Source organism: Rhineura floridana, chromosome 14, assembly GCF_030035675.1.
Source record: "Rhineura floridana isolate rRhiFlo1 chromosome 14, rRhiFlo1.hap2, whole genome shotgun sequence".
Classification (NCBI taxonomy): Eukaryota; Metazoa; Chordata; class Lepidosauria; order Squamata; family Rhineuridae; genus Rhineura; species Rhineura floridana.
The window spans coordinates 21,321,775-21,338,741 of NC_084493.1; the positions used below are offsets into that span (position 1 = coordinate 21,321,775).

The following is a 16,967-nucleotide window of genomic DNA, read 5'->3' on the forward strand; positions in this document are numbered from 1 at the left end:
CCCTGTCGCAGGGTTTGTTTCGTTATCTCAATCTCATCCATTATTTTCTGAAACATAATTACTTCCAGATTCTCAGCCACTTTCTTGATTGCCATTTTTAAAACCACGAAAACAAAGCAAAACAAAAATAAAGAAGAACCACTTCTTATTTCAGCAACAATTGGGTTAATATTCCAGGCTTGATGACATCACAGTATAAACAGAGCAACCTGCCTTATCTCTCTTGTGCAAGAATGCAAAACAAATTTAGTTCCCAGCATCAAAACAGTTAGTGGCGTCGTGAAGAAGCAGATTCGTCAAAATAAAATAGACCAAAAAAAGAATAGTCCCAGACAATATAATATTCCTCGGAATAGAAATCAGGAATAGAAATCCCTCTTCTGTTTATTATCTTTAGAATGCACTTCCAGGACAGCTTTTTGCGACAGAAACAGAGATAAGCTGTTAATTTCATGAATAACAGAGAAGAGCTATATCTCACCCAGAAGTTGTCCAAAGCCGATCAATCTGACAAATCTCCTTTTGCTGCAACAATTTAAACCAAGTAAAAAAAATAATAGAAAGAAGGGTGCTTGCCTGTTAGTCCGTTCTCTCTTTGAAGAAAAGATAAACGTATCGCTTAAGCAGATAGAGCTTGTTAGAAAGTCCGTCCGACATTGTTGGCTGGACCTTATCTCATAAATTAATGAAATCCAGTCCTCCCAACAAAAACAGGCTTTGAGGTTGATCTCTATGTTTCTCCCTGCCCGGGAGAAATTTCATCAGTCAAAAAAAAAAATGTTCTGACTGATTTATATCTGAATAAGCTTCTTTTGAGGCGGGAGCCCGTCCCAAAAGCAGGCACAAGCGAAGTCACCCTTCCCGGAAGTCCAGCTCCCAGTGCTTTCAAACAAAGCCTTTTCCTGAGCTGAGGCAACCAAGCAGGTTGTGTGGCAGAAAATTCTGTCATGAAATCAGGGTGAGACAATCCGTATGGATCCTGGGAAGATTTTGCGCCTCTCTCTCACCGTCCCTGAGCGCATCCCTCTAGCAGTCCTGTGTGTATTTCTGCAGGGGACCTGTGCGGCGGACCTGTACCGTCACCCACAGTTGGATGCGGACATTGAGGCTGTGAAGGAGCTGTACAGCGAGAATTCTGTGTCTGTCCGGTGAGTTCCATGGTCCAGGCTGGAGCTAACTCAGGATTCCAAAGCTGGGGCAACTTAGCTTGCATGATCTTGTGTTGCTATGAGAGATCTGGATATTTTTTTTGGTCAGGGGACCCAAGTTCAAATCTTTAAGTAGATAGTTCACAATAAGACACTGGGGAGATTACCAGAAGCTGCAGAAATGGCCTGTGTACCTCAGGGATTGTCAGATTGTGATTCCTTTGCGTTAGGGCATAATTAGATGCGATGTTCGGGGCTGATGTCAAGGGGTAGCATGGCCAGGTATCTGCTGAAGCTCTTTGGCAGAAGGGAAGGCTATAAATTTAATATAAATCAATTATAATCGACTCATTTCACATATGTCATGGGTGAATTACAGTTTTCCGGATTTTTATAAATTAGGGAGAAGTCACAAAAGGGACATATCATAGCTGTTACCTGGTAGAGAAATAAACAGAGCAAAGCACACAAGTACATATATTTACTGTAAAGACAGTATTTCAGGTATTGTAATTTTCTGTTATATTATTATTATTATTGAAACTTATATCCTGCCTTTCCTCCCAAAGGAGCCCAGGGCAGCAAACAGCAAGCAATAAAATGATTAAAAAAGTCGTTAAAAACAAAAACATCTTTAAAATGTCTCAAAAAACAATTCCAGTTCAGATGCAGGTTGGGATAAAGGTTTCTGCTTAAAAGGCTTGTTGAAAGAGGATGGTCTTCAGTAGGCACAGAAGGAAACTATTGTATTTTAAAAACCTAATAAAAAGATTTTTTTTTTTAAAAAAATACTACTACTACTAATGTAAATAAAGAAGAACCACCAGGAGGCCCAATGAAAATGGCACCTCCCGGGGTCGTCCTCCTCCTGTTCACCTGTTGTTCACCTGCCTCTTGCTCTGGCTCAGACAACCGTGGTGGTGAGAGGGAGGAGCAGCCGATGCCCCTGCCTGCTTGCTCATTGGCTGTCTGCCTGACAAGCAAGCATGTGGCAGCGATGAGGAAGAGGAGCAGCCAGAGTAGGTGGTGACAGTGGCAGTGAAGGTAGGGGGAGGAGGATCTTGCCCATAGAGATGGTTTTGCCCAAGGGCCCTTCAAACTTGGGAGCCGGCACTGGTGCCACTGCTCTTTTTAATAAGTTTAATTGCAGCCAAAAGGGTAGGGTGGGGGCGCGGAGAGAGAGAGAGACTGATCACAACTGTGGGTCTAGGAAAGGGGTTTTGTACTTTTTCCTCGGGGAGGGCATCGAGAGAATGGTGTGGTATGGGGTGTGGGTGTGGGGTGAGGATGTGTATGTGGGAAGGCTTACCCTGCCCTCCCAGCATTGCAATCCCAATCAGATTTGGCCTTTCCCTCATGCCTACAATTAAAACGTCCAAAAATACCAGGAACTGCCTGTTCTAAACTTGATTGACTTGTCCAAATCCACCTGCTCAAGGCCAGAGAGGTTGACCAGATGTTTCATTCTGAAATATTGCATTGATTTATTTTTAGTCCCTGTGTTTTGTAGGCAGCTCCATAAATGTTTTCTTACCAAGAGAATTTCCTTACTATTTATTGTCGGCTCTTTTAACGGTATTATGCGAAGCAGTACAATTGTAACACAGGGGGTTTCTTGCCTTTTACATTGAGGCCAGGGGCTTTGACCCCTGCATGTTTCATGGACCATCCCCCCAACCTGACCCCAGGAACAGGAACCCCAGGCACCCTCCACAACCAGTTCCTCTACAGCTCATCACTGCCTCCCCTGTCCTCACCTGCCGTCCTCCCTCCCTCCCTCCCCCACTTGTTGGTCTGCCTTGCCTTGCCGCCTCCACAACTGCACCCCCCACTTGCCCCCACCAACCTCAGGAAAACAGGCTTGCTATTTAATGGCAAGCTGTCCGAGTACTCTGATAGAAGAGCCCTGCCTTTTATTTATTTTTATTTATTATGATTTGATTTATATCCTGCCCTTCCTCCTAGCAGGAATATATTTCCATCCAAATATAGTTACACTGAAGGAGCAATCATATTTGGGAGCTTTACTCTGTTCTTGCAAACAGCCCTTTACAATGTGTGTGTGTGTGTGTGCTGCTCTTGGCTTGGGGTAAATTACTTCTCCAGTCTTCTGAAGCAGAAACACTAATTAGCAATAGCATTAGCAGTAAATCTATGCCCAGGGAGAGACACCAGAGATGATTTTTACCTAACAGCAGTGAAGCCGAGACAAACAGAGCAATGCACATACCCCCAGCAGCTGAGTGCGGAGTCCAAAGATAACAGACCAACCCCCTGTGCATGCGGGTTGGTGCTTGAGGCTAAACAGTAACGGTGGGAAGAAAGATTCCTCAAAGCAAGGATTATGGTGTCCCAGGATGGTGGCCAGGTCCAAAAAAAGACAGGACTCTTTCACCTGTAATAGTTTGCTGATGTCTTTAAAGAACTTTTATCCCACTCTTCGGCTTAATAAAGGATCTCACAGTGGCACTAAAAAAAGAAGACATACAATCCAAAAATACATGACACAAAAGGAAAATTGACAGGGAAGGGGGAGGAAATAAGCATACTCAGGTACAGTTTCTTCTAACATACAGCAGGGGTGGAAAAGATCAAAGAGAGGAGGCACTGAGAATCGCTGGTCTCTCAGTTGCACCAAGTGAGCAGCCCTGTGGGCTTTCTCTTTCTTCCTCCCCTGCAGCTTACGCAGGTGCCAATTTATGGAGGGAACAGCCTGCTTTCTTACCAGAGCGGATGATGGCCCTGCATCCCTTCTCTATCACAGCCTTGCATAATGGCTGCTGCCAGGTGATAGGTGTGTAGAAGGAGCTTCAACAGGTGTTGCCTGCGTGTGAACCAACGCCTGATAAAATTTCTTCTTCTGCACATCTATGAAAGCTGCAAGAGCCTGTCCTCTTTTGCACCTGACCACCTTAGTGTTTGAGCCAATGGACTGATTTAGATGAGCAAACATGTTAAGACTTTCCCCCAGTCCTAGAGTTACGGAATTGGGGTTGGGCTGGATGTCCTCTCAGGATCCCTTTCAGTTCTGTGATTCTTGATTGTAAAAGTGGGATCTTCCAAACTGGTTAAACCAATAGGAACATAGAAATCTGCCTTATATTGAGTTGGGCTATTGGTCCATCTAGCTCAATAGTGTCTATATTAACTGGCAGCGGCTCTTCAGGATTTCAGACAGGGTTTTCTCCCAGCCCTTCTGGAGCTGCTGGGGATTGAACCAGATGCTCTATGACTAATAGGACTGTCAGAGATTATCTCATTGGTTCTGGCAGAGCTATGGAGCTTGCTGTCAGTCTTTGAACTCTTCTGGAAGAAGAGAGCCATTTGGGAATCGGAGTGTAGAGTTCCTCCCTTGCTTCCTCCTGGTGGTGGAATGTGCAAATTCAGCATCTGCATAAATGCAAGCAGTTGGCCGTTGCAGCTGGAGTCCCTATGAGGAAAGGTCAGAGCAGGGGAATTCTTTGGCATTCTTAAGGTGCTGGCTGCCAAACCCTGCCTAGAAATCTTATGGCAGAGGCAGGATCTGCTGGTGTGGTTTAAGCTGCAAAACCCTCATCTATGCTCAAACTGCATCTTTGTAAATAAATGCAAATGCTACAAAAGGCCGTATACCTCATATGGACCTGCAACTAGAATAATTAAGGTCAGAGTAACACTGGAATGGCTTTTAATTCACAAGAAGACCTAACGCACATGAAGGCTTGTAACACCTACTGTAGACCTTCCTCTTCCAACAAGCCTTTTAAGTAGAGATCTTTCTTACTATGCATCGGTATTGGAATTGTTTTTAGATGTTTCAGTTGCTCTGTTGTTTGTGTGTTCACCACCGTGGGCTCCTTTGGAAGGAAGGATGGGATTTAATTGATGGTGGTGGTGGTGGTGATGATGATAATAAATAATTCCCAATCTGTGAGATGGTCCCTACATACACATGGAGAGGTATTAATGCTAAAAGAAAGGAAACAACAGTACTTACACCTAAAATAGCTGCACTAAATTTAACACCAAGTTGGGGTTAAGAAGGCGAGAGAAAATTCTGCAAATCAACAGAGGGGCAGCTTCCCTGTGTTGGAGTGATTGCCATCAGCCAGCTGCAGCCGCCCACCCTCTGGCTCCTCTTCCTCCTCACACTGGTCTTTCCCTAACACTCCTGTTTTCTTCCACAGCGAATATGGGACCATCGATGATGTGGATATTGACCTGCATATCAACATCGGCTTTCTAGATGTAAGTTGCAGGACACACTAACATGGGTAATGTGCAAGGGTGGTGGTGAACGCCAGGAAGAGGCTAGACATAGTCATGCGTAAGAGTAGACCCACTGAAATCAATGGGAGATCTTATTGATTCCAATGGATCTCCATCCCAGTGCAGCTTTCCTGACACTCCATTCTCCTACCCCAATCTCAGAAGTGGATTTAAAAAGATAAAATAAACTGGACCTTTCCTGCCCTGGGTTTGCTTCCACAGTAATAATGGAGTGTGGCTGTTCCTGCTTGTTTTCATTGAATTGGCATGCAGCAAATCAATGGCATCTAGGAACCGGGGGAGAAGTTCAATTCCATTTGCATCTAAAGGTGAACCGACCTGATTATTGCACTTTCTGAAACAGCCTGTGAATGGAAACACAGCCATCCTTCAAAATTCGCTTTCCTCTGAATTGTGCAATGCAGTTCTCCTGCCAAGTAACGTGTACACCAATGTATATAGTTGTGTAAAATATGCATAAATATCACACATATAGTACAAATAACACACCACAGTGAATGGCATTAGGGAAAATTGCTTTGGGAAAATGTGTACCTCAGGAGAAATTCCCACTGAAATGCTGGTGAATTTTCATGGGGAATTTTTTTAAAAATTGCTAACTGATGTAGAAGTGTGGAGAACTGAAGACTGGAAAAAATGAGTATCGGAGAGAAACCAAAATTGGTAGGTTTGCCCATCCTTACTGCCAGCCCAAGGCATTTTATTGCCTGAAAGAAAACCAAAATACTCTATATCAGTTACCAGTTCCTGCTTTGCTCAGTCTCCCTTTGGGGTGCTTCCCGAAGCAGATTGCCTCGCTCCACTGCAAGGCAGAACCGGCCCAGCAGCAGAGCCAGCAACTCTCACACAGGAAATATCAGGGGCTGTATCTCTCTGGTATGGATACACCTGCATACAGTTGTACACATCTCACCCCACCCATCTAAGAAATGTGGACTCCTCCTTGGGAATGAGATCCACACATAGTGTAGTGTTGGAGGGCTTGTGGAGGATAAGTCGTACCAGAGTTACAGGCATCTCCTTTTATGTATACAGAGTTATCTCGGAGTTGAGTTATAATCTACACTAGTGATGAGGAACCTGTGGCTTTTGAGATATTACTGGACTACAACTGTCATCATTCTTGACCATGGGCCATGCTGGGTGGACCTGATGGGAGCTGGAGTCCAACAACATCTGGAGGGCCACGGGTTTCCCACCCTTGACCTATACTGGGAGAGCCAACAATAGGAATTAACCACAGAAATTAACATGAGAAGAGCCCCTGGTGGGTCATACCAGCAATCCATCTCATCCAGCTTCCTGCTTCACACAGTGGTGAAACAAGTACCTCTGGGAAGGCCACAAACAGGGCTTAAAGGCAACGACCCTCTCTTGTTGTTTCTCCCCAGTGCTTAGTATCCATAAAGTCCTCATGACTGGTAACCATGGATAGTCTTTGTCTTCTTGTCTAATTCCCTATTAAAGGCATGTAAGCAAGCAGCCACCCACACATCTTGTGTCAGTGAACTCCATAGTGAACTTGTGTAAAGAGCTACTTAATTTTCCCTGGACAGTAGTCCATCAAGTGGGTCTTGTGCACCACCAGGCGTCCATAGGCAGGAATTACAGTTAATTTCTGAGGGGAGTGGGTCACCTCGATCATGTGACTCCTCAGTTTATTTCCTGCCTTGTTGTCCAGGTAGTTGCTTTTTTCCTTAGCTCCAATAATCCTTTTGCCTCTGTTTTTCCATCTGGGTTTTCTGTATCTTCATTTTGTGTTACCTTGAGTTTGGCGACTAAACCCTTGTGACTAGTTGATTGTCTTTTTTCTCTTGTCTAATTCCCTATTAAAGGCATCTAAGCAGGCAGCCATCCTCACATATTGTGTCAATGATTCCATGGATTTATTGTGCATTGTGTCAAGAACTGCTTTATTTTTTGTCTGTTCCAAATCTCCAGCAAATCAGCCTCCCGGGATGAGCTTGGGTTCTACTGTTATGAGAAAGGGAGGAAAAACAATGGTTCCCTATCCAGTGGTATGATCCAGTGCAATGTTTTGCTTCATTGATAGACATGGGAGACTGATTTGGGAGACCTGTATCTTTCTGACTTCCATTTCTAGCTTTTGGCCCTCCTCCTCTTCCCTTCATGATCATGGTACAGCCCTGATTAAGTGTGACAATCTGGTTCTTATTGCAGGAAGAGGTGGCAACAGCCTGGAAGGTCCTTCGGACCGAGCCTATCATCCTCCGACTCCGATTCTCTCTTTCTCAGTACCTGGATGGCCCTGGTGAGTCTTATTTATTTATTTATGACATTTATATCCTGTCAATCATTCACATTTCTAAGCGGTGCACATAAAAATGAGCCATACATAAAATGAAACAATAAAACCGTCATAAGACCAAACACTATCTTAAAATGCCTGCTGGAACAAGAAAGTCTTAGTCATGCACCTGAGGTTTATTGTTAACTCTTATTAATTGAATTTATTACTCGCCCTTCACCCTGAGGTCCCAAGGCAGGTTACAACAATTTAAAACCACATCCTTAAAAACATTTTGAAAACAACTTAGAACCGCTTTCTTCTAAACAATGAAGAGCATAAGAAGAGCCCTGCTGGATCCGGCCAAGGATCTGTTCTAGTCCAACATCCTGTTCTCACAGTGGCCAGCCAGATGCCCATGGGAAGCCCGCAAGCAAAATCTAAGTGCAACAGCACTCTCCTCACCGCAATTCCCAGCAACTGGTATTCAGGCATACTTCTTCAAAAGTGGAAACAGAGCATTGCTGTTGTGGCTAGTTGCCATTGATTATTATTATTAGTAGTAGTAGTAGTAGTATGAAAATACATCAATGAAAGTAATACAATTTACAAAAATTAAACTAAATAACAAATAACATTATTAAGAAAAAAAATGTCCAAGAAAGAAACTCAGACCTTGTCTTAAAAAGACATCCATCCTTTTTCCTGCAATGTTTTGCATCTCAATGTCACAATTCCTTGATGCCTGTTCCAACTGAGGGCGGTGGCAGCTCCATGGTCTTTTTGGTGGTGCCAGCTCCTGCAGCTTGAGTCCCGATGCCCACCAGCGGTGTGTCGTGAGAGCCGGCGAGGACAACCTTCTCCTCCATGAATTTGTCTAATCCTCTTTTAAAGCCTTCCAAGTTGCTGGCCATCATTGCCTCTTGTAGAAGTGAATTCCGTAGTGTAATTATGGTGTGAAGAAGTCCTTCCTTCTCAAGGGGAGGCTGAAGAGGAGCCGTGAGCACATGCTGTGGATACAGTCTGGACTGCTAGACTAATGAAGGTCATTTATTGACACAGCTGATTACAGTGCCTAGCACTGAAGATGGTTGAGTCTTCAGAAGACTCCCTTGCGGGCTAGACATAGGGGCCTTCTGGAGGTTTCCTTCTCTTGGTTCTTGCCTTGCCTTCCAAGGAGAGTGTGAATCCGAAGGTTCGGCACCCTTTCATTATGGAGGAGGGGGTCACTAGCTATCGCTAGGGGTGAGGAACCTCCAGCCCTCAGTGCCAATATGACCCTTCACTTAATTTCATATGGCACCCGGGAATTTCCAGGGAGCTCTTATTCTGCCCTTCTCTTGGCAAAAGGACATGGGAAGCTGCTTTCTACCGTGTCAGACCATTGGTCCATCTTGCTCAGGATTCACTGATTGGTAGCAGCTCTTCAGGATTTCAGACAGGAATTTCTCTCTCAGCCCTCCCTGGAGATGCCAGGGATTGAACCTGTGACCTTCTGCATTCAAGGGAGAAGCTCTACCACTGAGCTTCGTCCCTTCCCCATAAAAAGAAGAGAAGCCTGTACGGTAGCCCTATCAACCCTCATCAAAGCCTCCTTGGCTAATCTTCTCTACTCCTGTAAAGATATTTCCTGATAGAAGGAGCAGGTGTGTGTGTTCACCTTCCACCCTCTCCAGGAATAGTTACAATATTGTACCTGTCAGTCCCTGGATCCCAGCCTGATAGAGCTTCAGGAGGTAGCAAACCCCCAACGCTATCTTCCTAGCCATTGCATTATTTAAAAAAAATCTGTTGATGGTATTTATAATTATATAATGTGATCCAGTTATCTAACTAATTAGTTGCATGTGAATCCTCTGATTTATTTTTTCTGTGGGTCATTGGCCCTGGGAAGAAGAAAGGTTCTTTATCCTTGGCATAAGGCAGGAGTAGCCAACTTGGGGTCCTCCAGATGTTGTTGTACTTCTACTCCCATCAGCCCCAGCCAATATGGCCATGTTCAGGGATGTTGGGAATTGTAGTTCAGCAACATCTGGAGGGCATCACACTGACTATCCCAGGTATGAGACATTTCTATTAGAAATTTTAGTGTTGCAGCTCCAGCCCTCTGGAATCAGTTAAAATAATAAATAATAAACTTTAATTTATAAGCCGCCTATCTGGCCGATGGCCATTCTAGGCGGCGAACAATAAAACACGATAGAATACAATAATAAATATAGTCAGTACAGTACAATACAAAGTTTACAATATGATAGATTTATCAACATTTTAGTTCAAGGCTGATTCACCTTAGAGGTCTCAAAGGTTGCGAAGGCCTGATTAAAAAGCCAAGTCTTCAGGCCCCGGCGAAATATATCCAGGGAAGGGGCATGACGAAGATCTATTGGGAGGGAGTTCCAGATCGAGGGGGCCGCCACAGAAAAAGCTCTCTCTCGAATCCTCACCAACCTAGCCACTTTAGTTGGTGGGACTGAGAGAAGGCCCTGCGTGGCAGATCTGGTAGGGCGGCTCAATTTGTGACGGTGGAGGCGCTCCATCAGATATACTGGGCTGACACCGTACAGGGCTTTAAAGGTTAATACCAACACCTTGAATTGAGCCCGGAAAGCAACTGGAAGCCAGTGTAGATTATAGAGCACTGGAGTAATATGATCATAACGGCGGCTATTCGTAAGTAAACGAGCCGCCGTATTTTGTACCAGCTGTAATTTCCGGACTGTTTTCAAGGGTAACCCCACGTAGAGCGCATTGCAGTAATCTAAACGAGAGGTGACCAGAGCGTGTACTACGAGTGGGAGCTGATGTACAGGAAGGTAGGGTTGCAGCCTTCGTATGAGACGCAATTGACCCCAAGCTGCTCGGCACACCGATGAAATCTGGGCCTCCATAGTCAGCCCGGAGTCAAGGATCACCCCAAGACTGCGGACCTGGTCTTTCAGGGGTAATCTTACCCCATTAAGTATCAGGTCGATATTTCCCAACCTTCCCTTGTCTCCCACGAGCAGTACTTCAGTTTTAGCAGGATTCAGCTTTAGCCTGTTTCTTCCCATCCATCCATTCACGGATTCCAGGCACTTGGACATGGTTTCCACAGCCGACTCTAGTGAGGACTTAAATGAGAGGTAGAGCTGAGTGTCATCCGCATATTGGTGGCACTGCAGCCCAAACCTCCTGATGATGGCTCCCAGCAGCTTTACATAAATGTTAAATAGCATGGGAGAGAGGATAGAGCCCTGTGGCACACCACAATTGAGAGGCCAAGGGTCTGAAACCACCTCTCCCAATGCCACCTGTTGGTGTCTATCGGAGAGAAAGGAACGGAACCGGTTTAATACTGTGCCTCCTATTCCTAATCCCTCCAGACGGTCCAGCAAGATACCGTGGTCGACGGTATCAAAAGCCGCTGAGAGATCCAGGAGGACAAGAAAGGTGAATTCTCCCCTATCTAATGCCCTCCTCATATCATCCACTAGAGCGACCAAGGCTGTTTCAGTTCCGTGTCCAGTCCTGAAACCCGATTGGTATGGATCTAAATAATCCATTTCATCCAAATGCGCTGACAGCTGATTGGCCACCACTCGTTCAATGACCTTGCCCAGGAATGGTAGATTTGAAATTGGGCGAAAGTTGTTTAGATCTTGGGGATCCAAGGAGGGCTTTTTCAAAATAGGTTTTATAATTGCCTCCTTGAGGGCTAATGGCAATACACCCTCGTTCAAGGATGCATTTACCACCGCCTTGATCCCCTCGCCCAATTTCTCTTTACAGCTCATTAAGAGCCATGACGGGCAAGGATCAAGGAGACAGGTGGTAGGTTTCACAGTTGACAGTACCTTGTCCACATCATCAGAAGAAAGAGGCCGAAACCGATCCCATTTGATCACATTATGACTGGTCAACTCTGGTCCATTATCTGCATTCACGGTATGCGAAATCGAGCTTCTTAGATGCTCGATTTTATCAGCAAAGTGCTTTGCTAAACTGTCACAGGAGGCCTTTGAGAATTCCAAGGGTTCCTGAGCAACTGGACCGACCAGACTTCGGACCACTTGGAATAACCTTCTGGGACAACACTCTGCTGACGCAATAGAGGCAGCAAAGTAATCTTTCTTTGTTGCCTTTATTGCCACATGATAGGCAGCTACTGCTGCTCTAACTTGTGTCCGGGCATCTTCGGAGCGGGACTTACGCCACCGGCGTTCTAGTCGTCTCACCTCCTGCCTCAGAACACGCAACCGTGGTGTGTACCATGGTGCCGTCTGGGATCTTTCCAGGGAGAGAGGATGTTTCGGAGCCACTTGGTCTAATGTCCTGGTGATCTTTGTATTCCATTCCATCACCAGGGTTTCGGCCGAGTGACCTTCAGCAGGTTCCAATACCCCCAGCGCATTCAGGAATCCTTCTGGCTACATCAGGCGCCTGGGGCGGACCATTTTAATAGGTCCTGTGCCTTTGCAGAGGGTGTGCGGCATCGAGAAGTCTACATTTACCAGATGGTGGTCTGACCATGACACAGGGATAGAAGTAATAGTCCCTAACTTCAGAGCACTTTTCTCCTCCCCTAGGACAAATACAAGGTCGAGAGCATGACCGGCTACATGGGTGGGCTCAACATTACTAAGGTGCAGTTCCCAGGAAGTCATGGTTTCCAGGAAATCCCGAGGGGCCCCATTGAGAGTGGTCTTGGCATGCACGTTGAAGTCACCCACCACCAACAATTCTGGGGACATCATACGTACACCCGAGACCACCTCTAGCACCTCGGCCAGGGATTCTGCCGTGCAGCGAGGCGGGCGGTACACAAGCAGGATCCCTAAACTGCCCTTTGGGCCCAACCTCCAATACATGCATTCAACAAACTTGGTCCCAAGGAGAGGAGACCTGGCAAAAACCAAGGACTCCCGATAGATGACAGCCACTCCCCCTCCCCGCCTTCCTTCCCTCGGCTGTTGTGCATAACGGAAACCTGGCGGGCACATTGCCTCTAAAATTAGGTGCCGAGGCTTCGTCCAACCAGGTCTCCGTTATACATGCCAGGTCTGCAGATTCATCCAAGTTCATATCATGGATGCAAGATGTTTTCTGTACCACAGACCAGTTGAAATTAGACAGGGACCCAGCATCATGGTCTTTAGGTGTCTACTGAAGATGTTTTTGTTTGGGAAGGCTTTTCCTGAAGTATGATGCAGTCATTTATGAAATATTACTTGTACATCTGTAGAAATGGTTTTAATTGTTTTTAAAATTGGTACTTTTTTGGATTTTATCTTATTTTTTCTCTTGTTGTATGTTGGTTGGATGGCCTCAGTCTGTGAAGGGTTTATTCATTTCTAAAATGAATTATTGTGTTCTTCTTCTCCAGAACCATCCATTGAGGTTTTCCAGCCATCCAATAAGGAAGGGTTTGGACTGGGCCTACAGCTGAAGAAGTGAGTGAAGCCTTTTTATGCTGAGTCATAGAGGGCAAGGACTTGTCCTACAGCAGGGGTTGGGAACCTTTTTCAGCCCAAGGGCTGCTCTCTATCCAGGGGCCGCATTCCAGTTGTAGGCAAAGCTAGAAGGAAAAGTGGTCAGAGCAATGGACATGATTCTTAGCTTTCGACAGCAGGTTATATTTCACCCACACAAAAGTCAGAAGGTCCTATACACAAACACACCTCTCTGCATCTTCCATCCAGGCAAGCAAGAGGCATTATCACAGTGCAAGGGCACATTCCAGCCAGGCAGAAGCACTCAAGAAGAGCGCAGAGCAGGGCTGGTGAGAGGTGTCATCTGGGGAGGCAAAGAGTCCTGAGGGCGAGATAGAGGTCTGGAGGGCCACACCTTCCCTACCCTTGCTCTGTGGCAGGGATGGGGAACCTAGGGCTCTCTGGATGATGATGGACTACAACTCCCATCACTCCTAAGTGCTGGCTGTGCTGGCTGGGACTGATGGGAGTTAGAGTCCAGCTACATCTTTAGGGGCCACAGGTTCCCCATCCTTGCTCTATAGGAAGTGGTCATTGCAAGGCAGATCTGTAATTGTTTTCCTAGGGGAAAAACAGTGGCCACTTTCATTCTTTTAAATGTATCAGAGAGCTTCGGCTATGGGGAGGTATATAAATAAATAAATAAATAAATAAATAATATGAATTGAAATGACATTGCGTATCACCTAAACGTTTTTGTTTTTTTTTTAAAAAAGAAAGTGACAAATCCATTTCAGGGATCAGTGGGGACCAAATTATGAGTTCAAATGCACATCTCTGCTGCCCTTTTGTGTGTTTTGGGATTCAGTGACAGGGATATAACACTTCAAGATCTTTGCTCAGGTCTCTTCCACTTTTCCCATTGAAGGGAAACCACGAATGAGCAAAAACCCCATCACACAGTCTTCCCTGCCATCTGACTGGCCTGTTCTGGTCCTGAGCAGCTGCCCACAGGGCATGATGGGGGGAAAAGATCAGTTGCTGCAGCACCAAGGAGAGCTCCTAGTGAGCAGGTCAGTTGCTACAGCACCAAGGAGAGCTCTCAGTGAGCAACTTATTCCAATGATGGCTGGAGGTGAACTGAGGCCTTTTAAACCTCCACCTCCAGCCCACCTCTGATAGGTTTCACTGCCTGTTGGAGAACCTGATGCTCTAAAAGTGCCAACACTCTAGCCTGAAGATAGACACCTCTCCTGGTGTGCTCTCTGCACCATTGGACTGGCGAGGTAGTGCGAGGTCCTCACAGTGCATGATCCAGTTTGTCAGGCTCCTGCCTGCTCACCTCTAGTTCACCTCTGGTCACCAGCTTCAGGCTCAAAATTAGGAACCTGGTCTAGTTCCTCAGCTGGCGATACTGTAGTCTCTGACTTGGTGTGGTGGTTTGCTGCTGGTCTTCAGGTTCATGATCCTGATTCTATCAATAGCAGTTTCTCTTTCCAATAGGATCCTGGGAATGTTCACATCTCAGCAATGGAAACACCTCAGCAATGACTTCCTCAAGACCCAGCAAGAAAAGCGGCACAGCTGGTTCAAGGCCAGTGGCACCATCAAGAAATTCCGTGCTGGTCTCAGTATCTTCTCACCAATCCCCAAGTATGGTTACACTCTTCTGCTACCTCCTCCTAAAAGTGATTTTGGGGCTTTATTTATTCATTATTCTCATTAGGCATTTTTCTCTCACTCTTCAGCCAAACAAATGAGTCCTGAAGTGGCTTGCAAATATCAGTGAGAAGACAGTCCCTTGCTGCAGGCTTGCAAATGTAAAGAGACATGACACAAAAGGAAAAGGAGCTGGGAAGGGGGAGGGGGAAAAGAGAAGCTCAGGAACTAATTCTTAGAGACTGAGATCTTGTAGTGAGCATCAGAGACAGAGAAAAAAACTTGGAGATGAGCCAAACATTGCTGGCTCTTTCAGCAGTGCTAGTAAAGCGGCCCTGCAGCTCCATTTTTGTTCCTGTCCCACAGCCTGATGGAATGGCTGCTGCAGATGACAGTTAAGGGAGTAGCCTGATGGAGCAGATGTTCTGCCTTACTCATGATTCCTTCACTTTGCAATTGTCTGTGCATGATGAAGCAAGCAAGCAAGTTTTCCAGTTTGGGCTATCCCTGTGTTGAAAGCCCAGGTCTGCCCAAACCTTAACCCAGGGAGGGTTCTCTAACGTTGCATGACCCTCCTTTCCCAGGTCCAGATGAAACACCCCTCCTTGCCAGTGGAGGCTGGCCCATAAGGGCAAATGGGGCTCTGCCCCACCAACCAGAGTCTGCCTCCAGCCAGTCTCCACCTGCTTGCCTTCTTACTTACAACCAGCTCAGGGGATGGCACTCTCTGCCAGCTTCTTCCTCCTTTGTTTCAGCAGGGAGGAGGATGGGAGAAAAGTAGAATTAGTTGGCTAATTGGCTCTGGCTCCACCTCCTGTTGGGCTCCCTGTCTTCTGCCCTATCCGTCCCAGTGGGCGTCAGCTGCCCCTGCTCCTTTCCCCATTCTGAGGGCTGATCTGTCTGTGTCTACAGGTCTCCCAGCTTCCCTGTCATCCAGGAATCCATGCTGAAGGGCAAACTTGGTGTCCCGGAGCTGCGTGTCAACCGCCTCATGAGCCGCTCCATCTCCTGCACCATGAAGAACCCCAAGGTGGAAGTGTTTGGCTACCCTCCGAGCACCCAGGCAGGTGTCGCCCCATTCAACATCCTGGTGGGTTTCCTCCCTGGCCTTGTCCCTTGGGGCTGGCTGTGGGTTTTCTCTTGGGGGACAGTTCATCATGGTTTTTCCCCCTACTCAGGTTAGCAGTTGGAGCCGTGACATAGATGATGCTCTTGCTCAGTCGCACCACTTTGGGCTGCAGGTGGAAGAATCGCATGTTTGGGCTCACCTCCACATTAATATATACCCAAACCACAATACTCCCTACAAGTAGAAAACGAGCATCTCAAGGAGAATGTTGGGAGTGAACTTTTCTCCCTGATTTCCTGGCTTTCTTTGTACAGAGAGGGTGGCGTTTTGTTTTTGTGATCTGTCACCTGCAGTCTGAAAGGGGACTATCTGTTAATTGTTGCTGCACATGATGCTGCTGAATGTACAGCTTGTCTATAAGTTGCAAAGATCTCTTTGGATTGTTCTTCATTTACTGCTCACTGGAGACGTTTGGCCTCTGTTAGCAACTGAGCGCCGCCGAGGAATGAATGCCCTTTGTTCTAGAGCATGGGCCAAAAATAGCCACCTAGCTCTTTATTCTGCCAAAACAAGTGGGCAGTGCCTCTTCCCCCCCCATCTTGAAATCACAAATATGCAGGAAAAGCTACAGCAAATGTAATTGGAACAGCAGTTGCCAGCCAAAATGTCAAAAAATTGTGTGCAAGCTTTTGTTTTCCACAGAATGCTTCATCAGACTAGCTATTCAAAAAGCCAGGGGGTGTTGGATATTTGTATGTGTGTGTGGAAAGGCTGTTGGTGTTAGTCAAGCCAGCCGTGCCTGCATCTGATATATTTTAGGATGGGTTGTGGAAGGAGCTAGCAGACATTCCAGTGAGGTGCTTTCAGGCGCTTGCGGGTTTCATGTTGCACCACAGCCTCCTGTGGAGAAGCAACACATAATGGCTGAGCCCCAATCTCTGCAAATACAACAACCATAGCAACATAGGAAACTGCTTTATACTGAGTCAGACCATTGGCCCATTCAGCTCAGTACTGTCTACACTGACTGGCATTCAGTGAGGGGACATACTCAGCCCTACCTGGGAGATGCCGGGGATTGAACCTGGAGCTTTCTGCATGAAAAGCAGATGCTCTGCTCCTGAGCCACAGCCTTTCCAATTGTTGTCCAGTTCTGCATCCAT

General features: G+C 46.2%; 1 protein-coding gene across 4 annotated transcripts in view; it reads left to right on the forward strand.

The window, feature by feature from the left end:
- The window catches only part of PARP6 (poly(ADP-ribose) polymerase family member 6), a 64,572-nt gene that overhangs the window by 17,106 nt on the left and 30,499 nt on the right, over positions 1–16,967 (forward strand). For all 4 annotated transcript variants that reach the window (XM_061594907.1, XM_061594904.1, XM_061594905.1 and 1 more), the window contains exons 4-9: positions 1,054–1,148; positions 5,315–5,375; positions 7,599–7,689; positions 13,031–13,097; positions 14,580–14,729; positions 15,648–15,825. In XM_061594907.1, the coding sequence (XP_061450891.1) occupies positions 1,054–1,148; positions 5,315–5,375; positions 7,599–7,689; positions 13,031–13,097; positions 14,580–14,729; positions 15,648–15,825 (642 nt within the window). The remainder of the gene's footprint in view (positions 1–1,053; positions 1,149–5,314; positions 5,376–7,598; positions 7,690–13,030; positions 13,098–14,579; positions 14,730–15,647; positions 15,826–16,967) is intronic.